Genomic DNA, 26,531 nt, shown 5'->3' on the forward strand with positions numbered 1-26,531 from the left:
GCAAAACTATCAACCAATTATCAGAATAAATTCATTAAACCATTTAATTGAATATTTTTTAAAATTCAATTAAAATTTTAATTGGAAAAATTTTCGTGAAATTTTTTTGTGTGTAGGACCGATGTCCACATTTTCAACTGCCGTTGCACGAGTTTTAATGCATTCTAACGCTTGTCTGAAACTTTTGACTAAAGCTCATTTTCATATAGCTTCGTTAGAGTTTAAATACCAGTTAATAAAATGGAAATATCTTATCTTCGGTCTAACAAAGAAAAACACATTTTTTTTGTCAAAATTCGTTTTTATTATTCAACATAGTTCCCTTCAAGAGCGATACAACGATTATAACGACCTTCCAATTTGTTTGATACCATTTTGGCAGTACTCCTTCGGTTTTGCCTAAAAATAGGCCTCAGTTTCGGCGATCACCTCTTCATTGCAGCCAAATTTTTTCCCTGCGAGCATCCTTTTGAGGTCTGAGAACAAGAAAAAGTCGCTGGGGGCCAGATCTGGAGAATACGGTAAGTGGGGAAGCAATTCGAATCCCAATTCATGAATTTTTGCCATCGTTCTCAATGACTTGTGGCACGGTGCGTTGTCTTGGTGGAACAACACTTTTTTCTTCTTCATATGGGGCCGTTTTGCCGCGATTTCGACCTTCAAACGCTCCAATAACGCTATATAATAGTCACTGTTGATGGTTTTTCCCTTCTCAAGATAATCGATAAAAATTATTCCATGCGCATTCCAAAAAACAGAGGCCATTACCTTGCCAGCGGACTTTTGAGTCTTTCCACGCTTCGGAGACGGTTCACCGGTCGCTGTCCACTCAGCCGACTGTCGATTGGACTCAGGAGTGTAGTGATGGAGCCACGTGTCATCCATTGTCACATATCGATGGAAAAACTCGGATGTATTACGAGTTAACAGCTTCAAACTCCGCTCAGAATCATCAACACGTTGTTGTTTTTGCTCAAATGTGAGCTCGCGCGGCACCCATTTTACACAGAGCTTCCGCATATCCAAATATTGATGAATGATATGACCAAAACGTTCCTTTGATATCTTTAAGGCGTCTGTTATCTCGATCAACTTCATTTTACGGTCATTGAAAATCATTTTGTGGATTTTTTTGATGTTTTCGTTGGTAACCACCTCTTTCGGGCGTCCACTGCGTTCACCATCCTCCGTGCTCATTTCACCACGCTTGAATTTTGCATACCAATCAATTATTGTTGATTTCCCTGGGGCAGAGTCCGGAAGCTCATTATCAAGCCAAGTTTTTCCTTCCACCGTATTTTTTCCCTTCAGAAAACAGTATTTTACCAAAACACGAAATTCCTTTTTTTCCATTTTTTTTCACAATAACAAAAGTTGCTTCACAAAAGACGCTCTATCTCACAAACTAATTGACTTACAGACGTCAAATTTTGACACGAATCATTTGAAGGTTGGTACTACATAAAAATAATATGAATTTAATACTATCGACGCCATCTATGTGTCAGACCAATATGGGCTAAGAAAGTTTGCTGGTTTGACTGTGGTGACTAATTCTTTTTCGGTTTCTGTCAAATATTTGCCCAGTGTGACCGTACTGTAACTCGCATATGGAATATATAGGCAAGATGACAGATATGTCCATATAGTTCGGTTCAAAATTTCGTTAGCTAACGTAGCACTAACGGAGCTTCATGAAAATGGGGGCTAAAATATTTTCAAAAGTTCGCAATTTTTCTAGAGTGGATTTAGGATTTTTTTCCTACATAATTTAAATAATTCGTACCATTTTGTTAACTTTTACTCGGTTTTTAACCCATTTGAAGCAAAAAAAAAAGTTAAAATTAACCATTAAAAATATGAAAATAGCGAGTTATAAAAAAATTGAATTAAAATAACTTCCTGTTTAGTTAAAATAAAAGACATTTTTGGAAGTGTTTTTAAAGTTGTACCTTTATAACAACTTTCAATTTTTGCTGGGAAGCTTTAATTTGAGTTAAATCCCCTTTCCATGAAACTCCCTTAGGTCATAGTTAGAGAGAAGTTCACCACTGTGGTACTGAATAGTCTAAGTGAGCCTGATACATCGGGCTGCCACATAACCTAACCTAACCTAACCTAGGCAAACGGTTTTACGCACTATATTTTTAAAATGAAAAGAAAATACGTGCTCACTCACGAAAAAACTTTAAAACACTCGCACCATGCACACTCACGATAAGAAATATCGTGAATCACGAAAAATCGCCCCATTGAAAAACATTTTAGTGACTCACCATTGAATCGTATGTTACTGTTCAAGTTCACTTTTGAGAGTTCGTAAGTGCGAATTTAAAATGAAAAAACTTCATCGTATTCGTGATTAGATATAGGAACAATCCTAGAGTTGTATAAGTAATTTACCAAACCACTATCTTATGGATGGACAACCACCATCCAGGTAAGGGTTAATCTACATCATCTAGAGCGCAGAACCGGCAACATAAAAGGTTGGCTGATAAGTCCCCGGTCTGACACATAGATGGCGTCGCTAGTATTAAATACATATTATTTTTATATAGTACCAACCTCCAAATGATTCGTGTCAAAATTTGACGTCTGTAAGTCAATTAGTTTGTGAGATAGAGTTGAAGTTGATCGAGATAGCAGAGGCCTTAAAGATATCAAAGGAACGTGTTGTTCATACCATTAATGAATATTTGGATATGCGGAAGCTCTGTGCAAAATGGGTGCCGCGCGAGCTAACATTTGAACAAAAACAACTGGTTGATGATTCTGAGTGGTGTTTGCAGCTATTAACTCGTAATACACCCGCGTTTTTCCGTCGATATGTGACAATGGATGAAACATGGCTCCATCACTACACTCCTGAGTCCAATCGACAGTCGGCTGAGTGGACAGCGACCGGTGAACCGTGTCCGAAGCGTGGAAAGACTCAAAAGTCCGCTGGCAAAATAATGGCCTCTGTTTTTTGGGATGCGCATGGAATAATTAGTATCTATTATCTTGAGAAGGGAAAAACCATCAACAGTGACTATTATATGGCGTTATTGGAGCGTTTGGAGGTCAAAATCGCGGCAAAACGGCCCCATATTAAGAAAAAAGTGTTGTTCCACCAAGACAACGCACCGTGCCACAAGTCATTGAGAACGATGGCAAAAATTCATGAATTGGGCTTCGAATTGCTTCCCCACCCACAGTATTCTCCAATTCTGGCCCCCAGCGACTTTTTCTTGTTCTCAGACCTCAAAAGGATGCTCGCAGGGAAAAAATTTGGCTGCAATGAAGAGGTGATCGCCGAAACTGAGGGCTATTTTGAGGCAAAACCGAAGGAGTACTACCAAAATGGTATGAAAAATTGGAAGGTCGTTATATCGCTCTTGAAGGGAACTATGTTGAATAATAAAAACGAATTTTGACAAAAAATTGTGTTTTCTTTGTTAGACCGGGGAATTATCAGCCAACCTGTTACCATACAGGATTCGTGAGGATACTAGATGTGAGAAGCTACAAGCTTAATTCTGTTTTCGATGTCCGAGCACCGTCCATAGCACCGGAGGAAAGCGTCTTCCCACGGCACTACTAGGATAGTTCAACTAAGTAGGCTCAACTAAAAACAGGCAAGTGTAGCCGCCTCAATTTCTACCTATCAGTGATTGAGCGTAGCAGCGTAAATGAATGATAAAACAACAAACTGTTACATCAACAACAACTTGGGGGAACCTGATTAAAAAAGTGAACATGATTAAAATCGAGAGCGTTTTTAAACTTCCAACATCAAGGTGTCACTAAAATTGTAAACGATTTCAACACGTAAGCGTTATTATGTTCGTGAGATGGATTTTTTGTGAGCGTATATTTTTTTTCGAAATTATTTAATCACGCTTTCTCGCGAAAAAATTATTTTTGTGGCTCACGCCCATGCACTACATTTTGGGTGGGTTAATCACTCACAGACACGCCGTTGCCATCAGCGTGGCACACGAAAATTTTTGTGAGTGAGAGATACATCCACTTTACTTTTGCCTCAAACAAACCCCTTTAATGTTTTAGAAGACTTTTCTGCTGTGTTTACTAACAAATTGCTTTGGGTATAGTTACTATGGTTTCAATTCCTAATTTTATATCAAGTTTTCATCATTATCAGGATAGCTTATAAATTGGGGTTTGGGATTCTAATGCTATTGAATATCTTTTTAAAGTAATAACAATGGGAGAAAGGGATTGCCGTACATAGAGTGAACATTAAAACCACATGCACAAAATTCTTCAAAATATACAAAAAAAAAGATCGAATCAACCTTAATAACTTGTACAATTCGAAATTTTCAGCTTATTAGAAAATGATGCAAGAAGATAACAATATGGAAGACGAGACTGCCTCGACATCATCTCAAAAAAGTAACAAACATGAAGGAGATGACGACAATGAAGAACAAGAGGAGACCGAAGATCAACAACAGCCTTCACCTCCCATATCTGAAGATGAACCTGAAGAACCGCCACCATCGTTTAGTTTAGCAACATTAGGTCTTCAACGTGTGGGTACTGCTCCTCCACCAAAACCCCAACCCCAACAGCCCATACAAATGCTTAATGCCCGGGGTATGCCAGCTAGAATACGTAAACGTAATCGATTATTCTTTGACGATGATATTATAAACGATGATAAACCGCTACGCATGAGTCTATCGCCACGAAAAGTTTCAATGAAAACAAGTTCACCAAATAAAACTCCCACCAAGGTATTGAAGAAACGAAAAGGAGTTGTATCACGTTATATGCGATCCGAGGAAAAACAAAATAAATACCGGGAACAGACGGAACCTAGCACTCCCAGTAAACATGGCGGAAACAATGCGCACTCGAATAGTAGTACACCCAAATCGGGTGTGGCATCTGGAGTCAATATGTGTTCATCGTCAATTATACCAGCCGATAAGAAAATCGGCCAACGTATAGGCATGCGGTTGCGTAATATACTGAAATTGCCTAAAGCCCATAAATGGGTTATCTATGAGTGGTTCTATTCGTTCATCGATAAACCTTTGTTTGAAGGTGAGAATGATTTTCAAGTTTGCCTGGCGGAATCATTTCCCAATTTACGAACACGTCAATTGACACGAGCCGAATGGCAGAAAGTTCGCTCGCTAATGGGCAAACCGAGACGTTGTTCGCAGGCCTTTTTCGATGAGGAACGCAGAGAATTGGAAAAGAAAAGACAAAAAATGCGTTTCATGCAAACCAGGCGAACGGGCGAAGTAAAGGATATGAATTTCTTAAAAGATTTACCCGATAAAATACCTTTACCATTGCCTTTGGGTACCAAGGTTACAGCTCGGCTGCGTGTGCCCCAAGATGGTATATTTAGTGGAACCGTAGATGCCTTCGATTCCCTGGCTTCTTCATATCGAGTGACATTTGATCGTCCCGGCCTGGGAACACATTCAATTCCCGACTATGAAATTGTTTCGGAAAATTTCAATGAAATGTTACCATTGCAAAGTATCACCAAAGATTTCCGACCCAGTCTAATGAGCGTTTACAATGGTGCTACTGGTATTAGAACTCCACTAAGAGGAGCTGGTTTACGTCAAGGTCGTTATAATATGAATAAAAGTGATCCCCTGTTGGGAGAGGTCATCGATAGCCCCTTCAAAAATCCTGTATTACGGGAGGAAAATATTAATGGATATCCACCAAAGCTATTGGAAACTTTAGTACGCCTTAAACGGGCCATAAAAATTAAGCAGTCCAAACTTATGCGTCTCAACGATATGAACAACGAGGCAGAGCTGAAGGTTTCACAACAACTGGTGGCTGCTCACAACAATTCAGGATCATCGTCGTCAGACGAAAGCCAAAGTATCGGAGGATCGGATATTACAACTCCACAATTGAGTGAGGAGTTCCAAAGACGGTATGCATCGATAGTGATATCAATGGAAAAAATGAATCTTGCAATACAGGACTATCTCAACGATTTGCAAGCATTTGCCGGAGAGTTGACACGTGATCCACAGGTACAGGCAATGCTAACACCATCATATTTGCGAGAAAAATGCCGCGAAGCCGCAGAAGAGGCTATGCAGCGTAATAATCCTGGTGTATTGGAAGGCCATAGTATCCTAAGTCTGATAAAGAAATTGGCCACGGTTCTTTTAGTAGCTTCTCACCTCAGTACCGAAAATTCATCACAAGTCAATAAAGTCCTGGAGGGTTGTATCGAGGAAGTTCGTTCCAGCTTGTATGGCGCTAATGTGGAAACTTTCCAAAAGCATGTTCAAATTCATTTGCACCATATACGCCTGGGCATTGGTCAAAGTATGATGAATGCAAGCATGAATATGAGCGGTTCTATGAACCAAACGTAGTGCGTTTTCAACTTTTTTTATTAAATAGTATATTCTAGGAATTTTCTTCTTTAATTTTTATTGTTTATTTCTTTTGCATATGTATAAATTGTGGCTTTTTAAAACATAACATTTTTTTCGAAATAAAAAACACGAAAAAAAAAAACAAACAAATGTTTTGCTTTCAGACGCGGGTAAAATTTAATTTCACAATTGCGTTCTATACTCAATCGCTTTCATCATCATCGTCCTCATCACTAGACTGCTGCAACCATTCAATTAATTTTTGTAGACTTTTATGCAGATTGGCATATTCTTCCAAGTCCAAGTCTTCATGCCATGCCAAAATAGCCTCCTCGCTAACGAAATCTTTATCGTAGAGATAATGGACAATTTGGGAAATCTTCTCGCGTACCTTTTCATTTTCCACATAAATATCCTAAAAAAACGTATAGAAATAGGAATTAGATGATATCGCAATTCATATGCAATCACTTACCTCCAGAGCTTTGAGACAATCCATCATAGATTCTTCACTTTTAATGTAATTCGTCATAACCGGACCGAGTTGTTTTAGTACCGCATTTATTTCAACCAATACATTCCCGGTAGATTCCTTAATGGGTGGTAAACTAAAAATGGCTTTCACAACATTGAAATTTACTTCTTTCAGTGACATGTTATAAGCGTAACGAGATGAATTAATTTCGAGTATAAGAAAATCAGGATTAGATTTCTCTTGGAAGCCACGTGATAGAGAATCAATAACTTCGGAAAGGAAAACTGTATGAAAAGGATAAAGGACATTAAAGTTAGTATTTGAAAATCAATATTAATTATACGGGAATAGGCTTACTATTGGTGTCATCAGGCATTGGTGAACAGGGACGAGATTCATCTTCATCACTGCTTGAACTATAGTCACTCTCTTCATATTTAATTGGCAGTCTCATCATTTTAGGTACAATTTGTTTCACTTGCAGTATATCGTCGTCATCATTGTCCTCATCTTCGGAGGTGGCAGTTTCATTATCATGGGCGACTATTATATAGGCCTTGTCGCCAATCTTTTTAAAGCTGACATTTTCTGAAAGAGTTAAATATTTACGATTAATAGGAAGGCAAATATTTTGATCTTGAAAAGTCTATTGGCAAATGGGTAAATGTAACCGAATTAAAAATATCACAACCGGCAACTTGTACTATGATGGCGAACTAAAATTCATTATTCTAGTCTATTAAGTTTAGTTAAAATCTAATTGTGCGAGTGCTGCTATGATGGATATATCCGTGTACATGGAGAATTTTAGTCTCCACATGATAAGTCCCTACGGAAATGGATAAATACTAGAATCAGTGTTGCCATTATTTTCCTGGATCTTGTGCCCAAATTGGGACACTTTAGTTCCCAAAACTCGTCAATTTAAATTACAAATTTTCACAAAAATTCCCAATAAATTTTTAAAAATTCTTTGTGAAAAAATAAGGAATAATATCAACTGTAGAAAATCCCTAACAATTTAAAATTAAAAAAAAGTATGGCATAAGCTGATGGTCTTGTCAATTATTTTTTATCTTTTATTTACTATAAGATCAAAATAAAAAATTAATAAAATAAATATGGCGCTTTTTAGGTTTGGCCAAGAAATAAGACTGATCGATCAATATGATGTTGTTAAAAATGTGCCGATATTATTTCAATATTTATGGGATATTTTCAGTGAAGACCGCAGGTAAAGGTGCAATATTTCGACATAGCCAAGCAGAGTACAATGTGTATTAGAGTTTGGGCCCAAAATAAAATCTCGCGCCCGTTTCTGACCAAATGCACCACATGTATGCCGTGGAATAAATAAGGGCAATGTGTTTTTATACTTTATGATTCGCTGTACATTTTTAAGTCCTTTTTAATAACGTAGAAAAGTTCTTCATGTAAACTTTTATTCTAAGCCTGATTTATTATACTGGGCAGATTTCAAAAAAAAATCCCAAAAATTGGAAATTCCCCTAACTTCCCAATTCAAAAATTTCATTCCCACGCACGATAAAAGTATCGCCAATACTGGCAACACTGCCTTCGACCGGTATATGACTAATCCCTTGTGTGTATGGGCCAGATCCAGTTCTGGTCTAATTGTATTTCAGAAAATGTATATATCCAATAAGATTTTAATACCAGTAGAATATAGACATCAATAAATTATGGTACCAGTCCTGTGATAGATCCCTTGCACCAATTTGCCGTAGGGGTACTACTCTATGCTAGTTGCGTCCGAATGACGTACCGAACAATATGGGAAATCACTTAGAGAAGATGCATAATACTCACAAATATAGTCTGAATTACTGAGAAATAAACAACTTTTTGACTTTCGGCCTAAACTGAAATAGAACCTATGGACCTATGAATGCCAGTCGGTTTTTCGCACATGACACCATCTAGGGGTGTCATGTGCGAAAAACCGATTGTTGGTATATAGGATAGGAAGGATTTAAACAATGCTTGGGATATCACACTACCTTGAAAAGAACTCCCCAGTTCACTTTGTGTTACTGGGATCTATTATCTCAATTTTACTTGTGCCTTATACCACATGAGTGTTGCCGATTCTTAATAAAAGTGGGAGCTACACTGTCACATACGATATAATTCATATATGAAAATGATTTGTTTTCAGAAAAAATAATAGTGAAATGAAAGCTAATAAAATTTCTAAAGGCTAAAATTTTCTAGAGGTGGCATCATCACCCTCAAGGGAGCCACGAAAAATGTCGTGACTCACGAAAAACTTCGTGACTCACGAATAATTTTATGAGTGATTTACCTATGACTGAAAACATGAGTATGGTTAAAATCGAGTGCGTTATAAAACTCTTACCACCTAGGATGTCACTAAAATTATAAATGAATTCAACTCGTAAGCATTTTATGTTCGTAAGCGGGATTATTTTCGTGAGCGTGTTTTTCCGAAATTCCTTACTCACGCACACTCACGAAGATATTATTTTCGTGGCTCACGCACGACATTTGGTTGGTTAATCACGCTCACGCACACTCACGCCTTTGCCGTCAGCGTGACTCACGACTCACGCGTAAGTCACGAAAATGTTCGTGAGTCACGACAATTTAGTGTCACGTGCACACCTCTACCTGATACATCGGGCTGCCACCTAACCTATCCTAATTAACACTCTCAAAAAAATAAAATTAGTCAGTTACGTTACTATAAATAATAAACGAAATATGAAGCCACACAGTTATACATACCATCATCCTGATTAGGAGCTGAAGCTATAACAACATTAGACAAATTCGTTTTGGCTGGAAGAATACATCCTTTACCCACAACACAGCCATCCTTCAATACTGTGGACGCACCAATTTTTGATTTTCCTCCAACTATACAAAATTCCAAAATACAATTATCTTCGATCACAGTGTCATCCAGTACAAATGCATTTGAAATACAACAATTTTGGCCAATTTTTACATTTTGTCCTAAAACAGTATTGCTCAACGAAGAGCCGCTGGCTACAACACAACCAGCATGGGCTACAACATTTTCCCTCAACATAACCTTGGACACATTTGCTGTGGGACTTTTGTAAATGTTATTCTTAAGGAATATATATTGTTGCTTTAAGCCCACTATGCCCATATCAGGGACCATGGGATATGTCCAACGTCCAATGATATCATTGCTAACAACTTGATATGTTAGCCAATTATTAACTTTACGAGCATATTGCTCTCTGGGTAATAGAGAAACATAAATTCGGCTATCCAATATTTCCTCATTTATAAGAATGCCTTTAACGAAGTCATCTCGTGTCTCAAAATCAAAATTATCCGAAAATAGGGAGAGCATAGAGGGTGAACCAATTGCCATTTGGGGGTCTATTATATTGTGATGCAAAACCACTTGGGAATTGTTCATGAATACTTCCAATGGTATTTCAAAATGTGTTTCTTTGCCATTTAAACGCAGTCTTTGATGGTGGTGTAGTCTATTATTTTGACTATCCATGGCTATCATAATTTCATTGCCTGTACGTAGATGATTTTCAGCTTCTTTAAATATCAAAGTGGCTGCAGCACCTTTATCGTATTTAACAATTTTTCTAAAAGCAAAACGATGTGGTTTTAATTACAAGATGACTTAATTTCAATAACAACTTACTTGTGTTGTTCGAATATGGGTCTAAAATCTGTATTGGTAACAGTATCTGCTCCCAAAATAACAAAATTGCCTCGTATCAATGCCTTGCTATCTAATTCTCTCATGGCATCACCAAAACTTCGGCATGCTTCACCACCAATAACAGTCACTGTCATATTTACAGACCACGAACTGAGTGATGCAATTCCTTTCCTAATGCCAATGGTAGAAAACAATAATTTTACTGTGAAATAGAACAACAATTTTCTAACTTACTTGATGTGATCTCGAACACTTTGCAAATGCAAACTGGCAAAAACAAACACTTCTTCAATTCCACTTCGGTTTAGAGCCTCCAGGGCATAATCCAACATTGGTACATTCACCAAAGGAATGAGTGCCTGCAAAGGAAAAAATTGGACCCTTTAACATCCATAAATATAGTGAAAAACTGTGGCCTACTTACGGTGGAATCATCATCAGACATTGGTTTGAAGTTTTCCACATTGTTGTCTGCTATAAGTATAGCTTGAATAACTTCCTTTTTCCCAAAATGATCCATTTTATTTATAATTTTTGCAAAAATAAAAATATTCTATAGCCAGTCAGCATGCAACGTCCACATTATTTGTGAAGGGAGAAAATCGATAAACCCAAACAACGATAACATCGGCGATAATGATAAACAAACTGTTATCGATTGTACATTTCCGTTAATAGCTCTCGGGAGTGTGTCGACCGTTATCGTATTTTTGAATTTGCAAAAACAAATAAAAAAATTGCTTGGGAATATTATACCCCATTCCCATTAGGCTCGAAATCTACTAAAATTGGATCTGAAATCAAATTTTTTAAAGCAAATTAGAGTTGAAATTCGGTTAAAGTTATTAGATTTATGATTTAGTTGTTCAACAAAAACAGTATACAAAAATGTTTTAAAACTATTCAAAGAAATTTTTTTCATCTTCTGCCCGAAATTGAATATTTATTTATTTTTAGACTTTTATTATTGGATATTTATTTATTTTTAGGTACTTATTATTATATATTTATTTATTTTTAGAAAACTAGGTAATTTGTGATGCAAAGCTAAAGGTAATCTCTTATAGTGGTTAGACTGCAAGCCTACTTTTAGCATAGAAATTCCTAGGTTAGGTTAGGTGGCAGCCCGATGTGTCAGGCTCACTTAGACTATTCAGTCCATTCCTATGATAAACTGTCAATATATTGTTTTGCATATGGGCAAAATAATGGATAAGTATAAAAGTTCCAAATTTTAGCAGTTTAGTAAATAAAGGGTGATTTGTTAAGAGCTTGATAACTTTTTTTTAAAAAAAACGCATAAAATTTGCAAAATCTCATCGGTTCTTTATTTGAAACGTTAGATTGGTCCATGACATTTACTTTTTGAAGATAATTTCATTTAAATGTTGACCGCGGCTGCGTCTTAGGTGGTCCATTCGGAAAGTCCAATTTTGGGCAACTTTTTCGAGCATTTCGGCCGGAATAGCCCGAATTTCTTCGGAAATGTTGTCTTCCAAAGCTGGAATAGTTGCTGGCTTATTTCTGTAGACTTTAGACTTGACGTAGCCCCACAAAAAATAGTCTAAAGGCGTCAAATCGCATGATCTTGGTGGCCAACTTACCGGTCCATTTCTTGAGATGAATTGTTCTCCGAAGTTTTCCCTCAAAATGGCCATAGAATCGCGAGCTGTGTGGCATGTAGCGCCATCTTGTTGAAACCACATGTCAACCAAGTTCAGTTCTTCCATTTTTGGCAACAAAAAGTTTGTTAGCATCGAACGATAGCGATCGCCATTCACCGTAACATTGCGTCCAACAGCATCTTTGAAAAAATACGGTTCAATGATTCCACCAGCGTACAAACCACACCAAACAGTGCATTTTTCGGGATGCATGGGCAGTTCTTAAACGGCTTCTGGTTGCTCTTCACTCCAAATGCGGCAATTTTGCTTATTTACGTAGCCATTCAACCAGAAATGAGCCTCATCGCTGAACAAAATTTGTCGATAAAAAAGCGGATTTTCTGCCAACTTTTCTAGGGCCCATTCACTGAAAATTCGACGTTGTGGCAGATCGTTCGTCTATTCATGATGAAATGTCAAAGCATACTGAGCATCTTTCTTTTTGACACCATGTCTGAAATCCCACGTGATCTGTCAAATACTAATGCATGAAAATCCTAACCTCAAAAGAATCACCCTTTACAACTCAAAATTGTTAAGAAAAGAAAAACAAAAATATCATTACAAAAATAAATAAAAAGCCATTTCATATCGCTGTCTTACTCAGTAAAATATTTTTAGGATTAAGTTAGATTAGGCGTATTGTGATAATCCTTTTGTACTTTATCAATTTAAGTAAAAACATCAAGGCATCCAAATTTTTAACAGATAAACATACTTTCGACGGACGGTGCCACATAAAATAAAAAGCAATGCTAATTGCTTTTTTTATGTGGCACAAATTCCATATATATGAACTCCTTATTGAAAGCACCTTATCGTTTACTTCGATTTTTGATGAAATTGTGCTGTTTTGTATACCTCATGTATAATAAATTCTTACTCAAAGTGTACCATAAATGTTTATTAACTCAATTTGCCGGGTATGAAATCTAAGGGCCGTTTACACTGAATGAAAAATCCAATTTATTAATAAACAATCATAAAAAGTCACAATATTAACAAATTGGAATTATATTTTCGGGACCCCGAAAAATCCCGGGATTCGGGATAAATCCCGTCCCGAAAATCCCGGGATTTCGAGACGGGATTTATCCCGAGTGACGGCCCTAGAATACATCCTACGGGCGCAAATAGATTTTCCGAAGTGTTACTAACTTTAGTAAACATATCCATACTATAAAACTTCTCTTTTTGGTTAGTTTCCTCATTTAAACATGCAATTTCTTTGAGTGTTGTTTGTAAACGGAAAATACACAAACTAATTGTAAAGCTAAGGTTTAACAAACTAGTATACTGTTATAACAGTTAAAAGAGCATATTTACTCTTGCTCTCAGTAAAAGAGCGCATGAGAGAGTGTCAGCTTAAAAGAATTTGAATTAAAGTTAAGTGTTTCTTATGGTTTGTGGACATTGTTTAAACCAACTTAAACGAAGAAAGGTGGATACGGATAGTTGTTAGACATTTTAGTTGGTAAAAGGCGCGAGCAACAGATAATAATAAACTGAAAATAACTACAAACGGTTTTACAGAGTCTGTTAACATGGCGGGCATACCACTATAGAACAAACAAAAACAAGTGTGGAATGTACCTTTGCATGTGTGTGTTTGTGTGTACTTACAACAAGAAACGATAATGATGAGTGGTGTTTTAGTGTAACCGAAGCGAATAATCAGAACGAAAAAGTAAAGCAAATAAAATACAGTATGTCAAGAAAGTGTTTTGACAATAGGATACAAATTATGTTTTATTCCAAAATTAAATATAATTTAATTTTAAAAAATATTTTATTATGTATTTTGCAAAGTATACATATTTTATTTTTCTCAAAACGAATTAACAACTCGATTTTTACTTCAATTATTTCTGGAATTTTAAATATTTGGCAATGTCAAAAGACTTTCTTGACATACTGTATACATTAAAATTTTAGAATTGCAAAGAAAAGCAACAATAAAAATATCAAGAAAACAAATGCAGTTTTAATCAAAAATTAAGTGTCTTGCAAAATATATGCAATAATAGTAAATACAAAAAAAAAAATAAATGAAATATGTGAACGTAAATTGGATGCACCTGCATAAAACGTATTTCCTCCCAAAGGCTTTTATGATGTAAACAATTTAACATTTTCTGCTGGCTAGACAAAGTGAAGTGAAACAAAAATCAAAAGCAAAAACAAAAACAAGTTTAGAATTTGTGTGAAAAAAGAATAAAATAATTTAAAGCGCGTAGATTTTAAATACTATTATTATACTTCAAACATACCACATTTTGCAAAAAAAAAAAAAATAAAAAATAAACAAAAATTATAAGTAAATAAATAAGAAAGAAAACCACTTAGTAAAGTGGTTTACTGCAAAATTCTTTGCTTAACAGCAAGTGTCTATGCTTGTGTGAGACCATATATGTGTGTGTGTTGGTGAAGAAAACTCGCAAAGTGTTTGTTTCTTAAGTTGTTCATTTCAATGAGAAGAGCCCACCGTTTACACAGATTAACAGACTAAGGCAAGGCTACTAAACATAACAAAATCAAAAGCCATTTGGATTTGATGCCACTAACTAAACTTCTGAACGCTCTGTTGCCTTTGAATGGGTGCCAGTTTTTTTAAGCAGTGTTTGTTTTGCATAGATGTGGTAAGTTGCTGATTCGCTTGTTCGTTCATTCAATGTGCCTGCAATTGCGGTGGATGGCATTTGAACTTTTATACATTTTTTTATGGCCATAGGAAATGTTTTTTTCCTCAGATTACTTCGTTTTGTCTTCACTTGCACTTAAAAACACGTGAAGCCCATAAAACAAATATTAAATAACAAACCTGAATTTAGAGGCGTTTCACATGTATTTTTGTTTTTTCATATAACGTCCATAATAAGTTTACCAAACATGGCTTAGATTTGTTCTTGGATTTCAAAAAAAAAAAATAGTAACATTTTTAAAGATTATAGACAGAATTTTTCAGTATTAAATCTGAGTAATTATCTAACACACTCTTAAAATTTTTTGATTTACCAAATGATTTTGGCTGTGGTAACACAAAACATAGGTTATAGTTTGGCTTATGATATGTTGGAAAAGGGAATTAGATCTCAGCCTTATGCTTACAACAATGCCAATTCGGTTTATTGTGCGACCTTACAGATCAAGATTCATCCTATTTGTCGAATTTTGGGTGAGTGATATTGCATTCAGACATAAAGTTATTCGTGATGGAATTTAAGCATGATAGTGTTATTGCTTTGTGTTCGCCAAGTGGCTATCGTTAGGTCCAGAACGGATGCAACACATATTAAAAAATGATCTTGGACTATCATCAAACAGAGAGCAAGATCAAACAGAGAGCAAGAGACTTCATCAGATTCTGGATCTATAAGAACCATTTTTGTTTGAGTTTTAGAGGAATCTCAAACACCTCGTGTGAGCATCAGAGATGGTCTGTATCAAACTTTTTTAGGTTTGCGACTGTCGCAAAGTTGTAAATGTCGTGAACGTCACATACGCGTCGTAAATGTAGCCAACGGCGCAAACTCAAAATACTTCAGTTCCTTCGGCTAGGCTGCGAATGGAGTTATTTCTATTCCTAGAGAATTTTATAAAATTATTTTTGGCTTATTAGAGCCAATTTCCGTACTAATAAAAATTTTTTAAAATTGTAGCTATTCATCATTCGCTGATGCAACTAAAGCTTGCACGGACGTTAAGGACCACACAAACCAAGAATAGTTTGAGGTTAGGTTAGGTTTTGGAGGATGACACGAATCCGAACTAGCGGATTTATGTTCACTTAGACCATAGTTGGTCCATTGCGGTTCCTCAAACTTCTTTCCATCTTCCTCATCGTGTCTGTCTCGCTCCGGCCGGAATGAGTTTATTCTATGATAATGTGTCCTTCGGATGCGCCTAGGTCCTCCACCCCGATGCCTTGATGAAGGCGAGAATACTCCTCAGGCTGCATTCTCGCAAGTCGGTCATAGTCTGAAAGAAATAAGAGCCCAGTATCTTGTTTCTTCTGGAAGATAGTGCTGTACACTTGCACAGGAAGTGAAATGTGTCTTCCGTAGCCTCGGGGTCCAGACACCACCTACAAATATCATCATTCGCTAGACCGATCCTTACCATGTGTTTTCCCAGAGTGTTGTGTCCTGGTATGGTGGCTATTATCGACCTCACATCCTCTCTTTGGAATGACATCAGGATTTCAGAGTTCTTAATATTATCCTCGTCCCATATCAGTTTCGTTTGTTCACAGTCTATAGAACAAGCCTGAACAAGATCCTGTAAATAAACAAAGAAAGCGCAGGAAAAATGTCCGAAATGGCGTTATCCGTGCCACCTGCGCATTCCTTAGCCAGTACATCTGCCGCTTCATTCCCAGTTATGCCATAATGTCCAGGTACCCAGCACAGAGTTAGTTTATGCTGTTCAGTGAGAACCGTAAGCTCTCTACGACAGCGGCTGACTACCTTCGACCTTATGTTCGTATTGCCCAGGGCCTTTATAGCTGCCTGACTATCGATGGAAATGCTGATATAAATAGCATCTAAATAACGGCCTCATCGATAGAAGTTCCGCAGCTTTTGCAATAGCAGATATCCCAGCCTGAAAAATGCTACATTTATCGTCCAACTTAAAGGACTCCTTAAGTTCCAACTCCTTGCAGTATATTCCGCTGCCTGTACCCCTCGGCCATTTTCGAGCCGTCAGTATAGATGTTGAGATTTCCAAAGCGTATCCTATTTTCGTCCCAGTCCTCTATGCTCGGGATAATTGAATCCAGGTTACTTTCATACATATGCCGTGTCGTCATCATAGACTATCTGTCGTCCGTCCTAGACTATCTGCGTGCTCTCCAATGAGTCCAGGCCCCTCAGTCTGATCAGTATGACCTCCGGGGTCCTCCTTATATGCAGGTCCAGGGGACATATCCCCATCAATACTTCTAGTGCGGCGGTGGCCGTTGTCCTCATCGCCCCGCTCATGTAGATGAGGGCCGTTCTATTTATTCTACCCAATCTCAGTATATGATTGTGGTGGTTTGTGATGGCCCACCAGACATGACATCCATACATAGCTACTGGCCTTATCACAGCTGTATAAAGCCAGTTGAAAAGGGACGGTTTCATTCCCCACCGCTCTCCAACAAGCTTCTGACATGCGTATAATACCGCATAGGTCTTCTTCATACGATCCGCTATATTCTCGAGTCAATTCAGTTTGGAGTCCAGAACAATCCCCAAGTAACTTGCCGATTTCGAGAGTGTCAATTTCGTCCCCTGAAATTCTGGATCTTTGTATCCATCCAGTCTCCTTTTCCTGGTAACTAGCACCAAATCCGTTTTCCTAGGATTTACTCCTAATCCACCACCACTGGCCCATTCTGATAGGGATTTCAGTGAATCACTCATCACGTCCGAAATCGTGCCTGAAACCATTATGACAATGTCATCCGCATACGCCACCACTTTTATACCCCTATTACTAAAGACGCTAAGAATCTCATCCATTATAATTAGCCAGGTGATATTACCCTAAGGAAGTCCTCTCATCGTAGTCGCTTATCGTTTGGAATCTGCCAATTCCGCTTCGATTCTCCTATGGCGTAGCATTGCCTGAATCCAGTTCGTTACGATCTCGCTCACACCATTCCTCTCTAGTGCAAGTAGTACTTTCTCGATCTTTGTGTTATTGAAGGCGCCTTCAATATCCAGAAATGCCGCAAATGTGTATTCTCCACACGCTATGGATTTCTCAATGTAATGCACAGTTTGATAGCTTCTTATCCAATTTATTCCTTAGATGGTTATATAGAGTCTTCAATAAGAAGGATGCCAGGCTGATAGGTCTGACGTCTTTGGCTGTTCCGTGTACTATTCTACCTGGTTTGGGGATACAAATCACTTTAACCCTTTGTCTAGCTTTCGGTATATACCCGTATTCCAGTGACGCCCTGAAAAGTTCCACATAAGTGTCCCCCAGGATATCGACGGACTCCCGGAGCATACACGGATAGATTCGGTCCAGTCCCGGAGACTTATAAGGACCGAAACTATTTAGTGCCCAGCTGAGGCTTCGTCTTGTAATGATATCTAAGACCTCCTGTCTTCCTCCCTCGAAGTCTTTAAAACCACACGGGTCCGGTGCCATGTTTATCTCACATTCTGGAAAATTTGTATCAAGTAGCATATCTAGTGTTTCTTCTGGTGATTCCTTCCAGGTTCCATCTATCCTCTGCAAATTCCCACTAAACTTAGGCTGTTTCGATAAAAGTTTCCGTAGTCTTGCAGTATCCTTTATATTTGATAGTTTCTCTATCATCCGGATGACATTATTCCTTTCCGTATTTCTTGTTTCCCTTTTGTACTCTCTCAGACATTCCTTATATTCATTCCATGACTGTTCTGTGCCGTTTTTCCTTGGCGCATTATACAATTTCCTACATTTCTTCCTGATACTCATAAGATCCTAGTTCCACCAAACTTGGTGCTTGCTGTTTCATGGCCGACTGATGGGGCATGATTTGACAAAAGATCGTTACAGCCAGTATTCCAAATAATTTGCTGCTTATTGGGTCCGATAAGCCTTCTGTCTTTACTCAAAGTTTAAGGTTGAGAATGAGCGATGTAAAACTAGTAGAGTTTTGAATAAATACAAATAAATACTATTATTAAAGGCTTTAGCGTGATTACAAAAGCCAGGGGACAAGGTTAAATCGTCTTAGAATCCTCAAAAAAATCTCTTCTGTAATATATACTTTTAAACACATTCTGCTTCAAGCATATATATTTTAAGGATTGGTCTAAACAAAATATTGCCTGTATTATTCAAACATATTATGTTTCACCTTAGGCATATACTGGACCGGTTTATCTTCTCACACCGACTGCTGGTTTTCGTGAAAATCCCATTTTCGGTGGACCGGTAAAACCGGTGTTTTCAAACCTCAACAACCGACATTCGGTTTTAATATTTTCTTTGAAAAATTGCCAATTTATTGCCAAATTTAAGCAATTAATTTAATGAAAGCACTTCTAATTAGGTTCATTTGAAGTAAAAAAAATTGTGTCCAACATTTAATAAATTCTCGAATTATTTTTTGTTGATTTTTTGTGACAATAATTTTAAATTTTCCTTTCAAAATTACTTGTTTTTGTGAAAACCGGTTGCACCGGTAATACAGGTTATTTGTTTAAAAAAATACCGTCTACCGGTTTTGGAAAAAGTCCAGTTTTTCAAAACCGAGAAAACCGACTTTTAATAAAAAAAATCCGGTTTTTTTGATCACTCTACATATGATACTGTTTAGCACCTCGCTTATAATACTGTTTTTCATAATTTCGCAATATACTCTTCTTTTGTTTTGATTCGAATATCTGAGGAGTACCTCTGAAACTTGAGGCTCTGTTTACATAAAATCATTTAAATTTATGATTTTCCCATGTCGAAGAGAAGCCTGGCTCAAAAATCCATTGAGTCAAGTCGTAAGATTACAATGTATTTGTAATATTGTACTAGTCCAGGTAACTTGCTATCTATCTTACTCGTTTTATTTGAAATAGATATGGAACAATTTTTTTTTATATTTCACTTCAATGAGACAAGTACGTATCTTCGTCCATCTGTTATTATACGTATTCCAAACTCTAACAACTCATGGAAATTACTTTAACAGAGCAATCATTATTCATTGTAATTATTACCTTGAAGTTACAGAGGACAACGACGAAAAAAACAAACTACGGCAAAGAGACAAAGAGAGAAATTCCATGGAGTATATTTATCTTGGAAAACGAAACAAAATCAGAGCCCAGTTGTTACCACTATCTAAGGCAATATAGCTTCGAATCATCGGTTTAGGTCATACATACGATGACGATGATGCTTTAGAGGAAAGGTTTAACTTACTGCCATTATTGGCACCTTAGGCCAAGAAGTAATCAGTTAAGAAAAGGGACTAGAGGAAGTCAAAAGAATTAAATGCCACTGCCTGCTGTTTGTTTCTACACCCTAAATTAAATTTAGGTTCATACCAAGAGGAGATTTTAATAATATTTATTTATGGAAGTTAAATATTGATGAAACTTTATTTGAAAAGAAATTATTACTAGATTTCTAAGAAAATCAAATTTCGAAATTGCAACCAAATATTTTGTATATGTAGGTTAGGTTAGGTGGCAGCCCGATGTATCAGACTCACTTAGACTATTCAGTCCATTGTGATTCCACATTGGTGAACTTCTCTCTTATCACTGAGTGCTGCCCGATTCCATGTTAAGCTCAATGATAATGGACCTCCTTTTTATAGCCGAGTCAGAACGGCGTTCCACATTGTAGTGAAACCACTTAGAGAAGCTTTGCAATCCTCAGAAATGTTACCAGCATTACTGAGGTGGGATAATCCACCGCTAAAAAACTTTTTGGTGTTCGGTCGAAGCTGGAATCGAACCCACGACCTTGTGTATGCAAGGCGGGCATGCTAACCATTGCACCACGGTGGATCCGTGGTTCAATGGTTAGCATGGTTATGTAATGAAAGGCTTGATTATTTTTTTTAATCTTCTAAAATTTTCCTAAAATCAATATGTGTAGAACATTTGTCTCTGTGTATTTTTGTCTCATAGTAATATGATGCATAATTATCTTTAGATGACTTGTACTTTTAATTCCCATGCAATTAATTCTCTACGAAATGAAGAAGAAGAAGAAGATTCTCTTGTTAACAGTTAGTGGAGGCTTTGTTCGATAGGCGGATGGCTGGATGAATAGATGGAAATAGCTGTTGGTTATATTCCCATCATAACGTCCGGTCATTTGGTGGATTTTTCTAAATTTTTACTCCCATCTTGCTTCGGGGTGTATTCACCCATTACCACCCTGAAAGAATAGAAAATACTTAAGTGTTATAATTATGCAGTTGAAAAAATTTATTTCTATGTGAACGTGTGCTTATGATGCGTTGTTCTTCTTGTAAACGGATTGCACTGAGCAAGGGCTTGAATTTGATTTCAATAATAAATTTCCTTGTCATCGTTTTCAATTGCATAATTTATATTTTATTGTCCAATAGAAGAATGCATAAAATGTGATGCAATTCGATAGAATTGTCAGTAAAAATTAAGAATGGTTATTAAAATAAAAATTGTAAAATGTAAAACTTTTGAATTTTGCATTAAAGAAACTTACTCGCAATGAAATTTATGTGGTTGGAAGTTAATTATATTTGATGCGTTTTTATCTTAAATCTAACGATTCAATATTGCAGTTAATTTAATGTCAATTTCTTTAAATTAAAAATGTATTCTTTTATTTTGAGGAAAATTTGCCTTAATTCGAACACATGCGACTTTAACGCAAAATTTCCAAAATGTGTGTCCTAAATTTTATATAAAAAATTTTTTTGAATCAAAGAAATTTGCCTAAACCTAAAATTTATCACGTAAATATTTTTTCAGTGCAGGTGTTCAAAAATGTCTAGGATATTATATCGATAATATTCGGCATTTATATAGACACCATTGCCATGGTGGCGCTTGAGTTCTGGTGTAAATTTCGCTTTTTCACAAAATGCTCAATTTGTAATGGCTTCTTACGGAGACATCCCAAATTCAGTAACTGGCCACTTTCGTGTAACCAAAGCAACTTTTTGGGGGAGCCATACATAGGGTCATGTGTTCAATCCCAGTTTCGACTAAACACAAAAAAAGTTTTTAGCGGTGAATTATCCCCTCACATTAATGCTGGTGACATTTCTAAGTATTTCAAAGCTTCTCTAAGTGGTTGCACCGCAATATGGAACGCCGTTCGGACTCGGCTATTAAAAGGAGGTCCCTTACCATTTAGCTAAATATTTTTCAAATTCGAATTTATGATTTCGAATTTGGATTTTTAGTATTTGGCTTATTATTTAAAAACTAAGCCGCGTGCGATATAGAGAGTAGGCTCATTGGAAAGGGCTTGAGCTCAGCTTTCATAATCACAAAAGCCTTCATTAGAAAAGTATTTGTGAAAAGCGAAAATTTGAAAACAAAATTTTCTACAAATTTTTACAACGGGCCCACTGTGCCAAAACTAAGACGTGTGCGATATAGAGACTGGGCTCATTGGAAAGGGCATTGGAAAGGGCTTTCATACCAACGAAAGTCTTCATTAGAAAAATATTTGTGAAAAGCGGAAATTTGAAAATGCTTTTTCAACAAATTTTTACAACGGAGCCCACTGTGCCAAAACTAAGCCGCGCGCTGTATAGAGACTAGGTTCATTGGAAAGTGCTTGAGCTCAGCTTTCATACCCACGAAAGTCTTCATTAGAAAAGTATTTGCGAAAGGCGCAAATTTGAAAATGCTTTTTCAACAAATTTTTACAACGGACCCACTGTGCCAAAACTAAGCCGCGTGCGGTATAGAGATTAGGCTCATTGGAAAGGGCTTAAGCTCAGCTTTCATAATCACAAAAGTCTTCATTAGAAAAGTATTTGTGAAAAGCGAAAATTTGAAAACAAAATTTTCAACAAATTTTTACAACGGGCCCACTGTGCCAAAACTAAGCCGCGTGCGATATAGAGACTAGGCTCATTGGAATCCGACAGCAATCAGTGATAAGAGAGAAGTTCACCACTGTGGTATCACAATGAATAGTCTAAGTGAGCCTGATATATCGGGCTGCCACTATACCTAACCTAACCAACCACCTTTTCAGTCCAACTTTTTTGGGCACCGGTGAATTCTTGCACTTTTTGGAACTTCAAAGGCTTTTGTTTTTTTTTTTTACCACTGCGGCCACGAAATCTGGCCTTCACTTTTCGGATCATTATATGGTGTTGTTACCATTTTTGTCCACTTTTTGGACTCTGTGCAACATTGCCAGTATCGCGGTAACGAGCAATGGCACGAGGAACAAAAGATTTGATCGCATTTAAATGCTGGATGGCTTTAACGGTATCCACTTGTCATTTTCCAGCGAAATATATCACACGTCACGCTTGAATTCCATAAGGAATAAAATTATTTCTCAATGCAATAGATCGAGTTTCGATTCAATATTACAGTTAATTTAATGTCAATTTCTTTAAATCCAAAATGTGTTCCTTCAATTTAAGGAAAATTTGCCTTAATTCAAACACATACGACTTTAACGGAGGGGCACAAATTTCCAAAACGTGTGTCCTAAATTTTATACACAAATTTTTTGACAAAATTTTCTTTGGAAATAAAATTTTGGCAAAATTTTCTTTGGAAATAAAATTTTGGCAAAATTTTCTATGGAAATAAAATTTTGACAAAATTTTCTATGGAAATAAAATTTTGATAAAATTTTCTATGGAGATAAAATTTTGACAAAATTTTCTATAGAAAAAAAATTTTGACAAAATATTTTATCGAAATTATATTTGGCATAATTTTCAATGGAAATAAAATTTTGACAAAATTTTCTATGGAAATAAAATTTTGACAAAATTTTCTATGGAAATAAAATTTTGACAAATTTTTCTATAGAAATAAAATTTTGAAAAAAAATTTACATCGAAATAAAGTTTTGACAAAATTTTATATCGAAATAAAATTTTGCCAAATTTTTCTATAGAAATAACATTTTGACAAAATTTTCTATGGAAATAAAATTTTTAAAAAAATATAAAATAAAATTTTCTATGGGAATGAAATTTTGACAAAATTTTCTATGGACATACAATTTTCTATGGACATAAAATTTTGACGAAATTTTCTATGAACATAAAATTTGGTCAAATTTTCTGTGAACATAAAATTTGGTCAAATTTTCTATAAAAATAAAATTTTAAATTGAAATAAAATTTTGCTAAATTTTTCTATAGAAATAACATTTTGACAAAATTTTAGATCGAAATAAAAGTTGACAAAATTTTGCAATGGAAATAATATTTTGACAAAATTTTCTATGGAACAAAATTTTCTATAGAAATACAATTTTCTATGGAAATAACATTAAACTATTTTATCGAAATTATATTTGGCACAATTTTCTATGAAGTTAAAATTTTGACATAATTTTCTATGGAAATAAAATTTTGACAAAATTTTCTATGGAAATAAAATTTTGACAAAATTTTGACACCATTTCCTATGGAAAAAAAATTCTATAGAAATAAAATTTTGAAAAAATAGAAATAACATTTTCTATGGAAATGAAATTTTGTCAAAAAAATTTTTTTTGGAAATAAAATTTTAACAAAATTTGCTATTGAAATAAAATTTTGACAAATTTTTCTATAGAAATAAAAAATTGCCAAATTTTTCTATAGAAATAACATTTTACAAAATTTTGTATCGAAATAAAATTTTAACAAAATTTTCAATGGAAACAATATTTTGACAAGATTTTCTATGGAAATAAAATTTTGACAAAATTGTCTAGGAAATAAATTTTTTAAAAAATTTTCTATACAAATAAAATTTTCTATGGGAATGAAATTTTGACAAAAATGTCTATGGACATAAAATTTTGACAAAATTTTCTATGAACATAAAATTTGGTCAAATTTCCTGTGAACATAAAATTTGGTTAAATTTTCTATAAAAATAAAATTTTGAAAAAAAAAATTCTATGGACATAAAATTTTAACAACATTTTCTATAAAAATTAAATTTTAACAAAATTTCTATAGAAATAAAATTTTGACTAAATTTTCTATGGAAATAATATTTTGTCACAATTTTCTATGGAAATATTATTTTGACACAATGTTCTATGGAAATAACATTTTGACAAAATTTTCTATGGAAATAAAATTTTGACACAATATTCTGTAGGATTAAAATTTTGACAAAATTTTCTATGGAAATAAAATTTTGATAAAATTTTCTATGGAGATAAAATTTTGACAAAATTTTCTATAGAAAAAAAATGTTGACAAAATATTTTATCGAAATTATATTTGGCATAATTTTCTATGGAAATAAAATTTTGACAAAATTTTCTATGGAAATAAAATTTTGACAAAATTTTCTATGGAAATAAAATTTTGACAAAATTTTCTATGGAAATAAAATTTTGACAAAATTTTCTATGGAAATAAAATTTTGACAAATTTTTCTATAGAAATACAATTTTGAAAAAAAATTTACATCGAAATAAAATTTTGACAAAATTTTATATCGAAATAAAATTTTGCCAAATTTTTCTATAGAAATAACATTTTGACAAAATTTTCTATGGAAATAAAATTTTAAAAAAAAATTTTCTATACAAATAAAATTTTCTATGGGAATGAAATTTTGAAAAAAATTTCTATGGACATACAATTTTCTATGGACATAAAATTTTGACGAAATTTTCTATGAACATAAAATTTGGTCAAATTTTCTGTGAACATAAAATTTGGTCAAATTTTCTATATTTTGAAAAAAAATCTATGGACAAAAAATTTTAACAACATTATCTATAAAAATTTAATTTTAACAAAATTTCTATAGAAATAAAATTTTGACTAAATGTTCACAAAATTTTCTGTGGAAATAAAATTTTGACAAAATTTTCTATGGAAATAAAATTTTAACAAAATTGTCTATTGAAATAAAATGTTGACAAATTTTTCTATAGAAATAAAATTTTGCCTAAGTTTTCTATAGAAATAAAATTTTTCCTAAGTTTTCTAGAAATAACATTTTGACACAATTTTATATCGAAATAAAATTTTGACAAAATTTTGAATGGAAATCATATTTTGACAAAATTTTCAACGGAAATAATATTTTGACAAATTTTTCTACAGAAATAAAATGTTGACAAAATTTTACATCGAAATAAAGTTTTGACAAAATTTTAAATCGAAATAAAATTTTTCTAAATTTTTCTATAGAAATAACATTTTGACAAAATTTTAGATCGAAATAAAAGTTGACAAAATTTTGCAATGGAAATAATATTTTGACAAAATTTTCTAAGGAACAAAATTTTCTATAGAAATACAATTTTCTATGGAAATAACATTAAACTATTTTATCGATATTATATTTGGCACAATTTTCTATGAAAATAAAATTTTGACAAAATTTTCTATGGAAATAAAATTTTGACAAAATTTTCTATGGAAATAAAATTTTGACAACATTTCCTATGGAAAAAAAATTTCTATAGAAATAAAATTTTGAAGAAATAGAAATAACATTTTCTATGGAAATGAAATTTTGTCAAAAAAAAATTTTTTTTGGAAATAAAATTTTAACAACATTTTCTATTGAAATAAAATTTTGACAAATTTTTCTATAGAAATAAAAATTTGCCAAATTTTTCTATAGAAATAACATTTTACAAAATTTTGTATCGGAATAAAATTT

The 26,531-nt window shown here is 34.6% G+C and overlaps 3 protein-coding genes across 8 annotated transcripts in view; 2 read left to right on the forward strand and 1 right to left on the reverse strand.

The window, feature by feature from the left end:
• The window catches only part of mip130 (Myb-interacting protein 130), a 28,561-nt gene extending 22,034 nt beyond the window's left edge, over positions 1-6,527 (forward strand). For all 4 annotated transcript variants that reach the window (XM_075302155.1, XM_075302156.1, XM_075302158.1 and 1 more), the window contains exon 2: positions 4,333-6,527. In XM_075302155.1, the coding sequence (XP_075158270.1) occupies positions 4,344-6,374 (2,031 nt within the window). In that variant the 5' untranslated portion in view covers positions 4,333-4,343 and the 3' untranslated portion in view covers positions 6,375-6,527. The remainder of the gene's footprint in view (positions 1-4,332) is intronic.
• On the reverse strand, positions 6,416-11,150 carry eIF2Bepsilon (eukaryotic translation initiation factor 2B subunit epsilon). Its single transcript, XM_075302159.1, has 7 exons — positions 10,980-11,150; positions 10,790-10,914; positions 10,535-10,726; positions 9,622-10,475; positions 7,210-7,440; positions 6,853-7,136; positions 6,416-6,792 (listed from the first exon to the last, which is right to left on the reverse strand). Exons 1-7 carry the CDS (start codon positions 11,073-11,075, stop codon positions 6,580-6,582), a joined length of 1,995 nt encoding a protein of 664 aa, XP_075158274.1. The 5' UTR covers positions 11,076-11,150; the 3' UTR covers positions 6,416-6,579.
• A 2,497-nt stretch (positions 11,151-13,647) lies between these two features.
• LOC142231540 (uncharacterized) overlaps positions 13,648-26,531 on the forward strand; it is a 134,045-nt gene continuing 121,161 nt past the window's right edge. The window contains exons 1-2 of one of the 3 annotated variants that reach the window (XM_075302167.1): positions 13,648-13,925; positions 14,155-14,858. The gene's annotated coding sequence lies outside the window, so the exon portion shown is untranslated. Of the gene's footprint in view, positions 13,926-14,142; positions 14,859-26,531 lie in introns of those variants that run through there. The other 2 variants (XM_075302168.1, XM_075302169.1) reach the window with 2 other exon arrangements.

Source organism: Haematobia irritans, chromosome 3 (assembly GCF_050003625.1).
Source record: "Haematobia irritans isolate KBUSLIRL chromosome 3, ASM5000362v1, whole genome shotgun sequence".
Lineage (NCBI taxonomy): Eukaryota > Metazoa > Arthropoda > Insecta > Diptera > Muscidae > Haematobia > Haematobia irritans.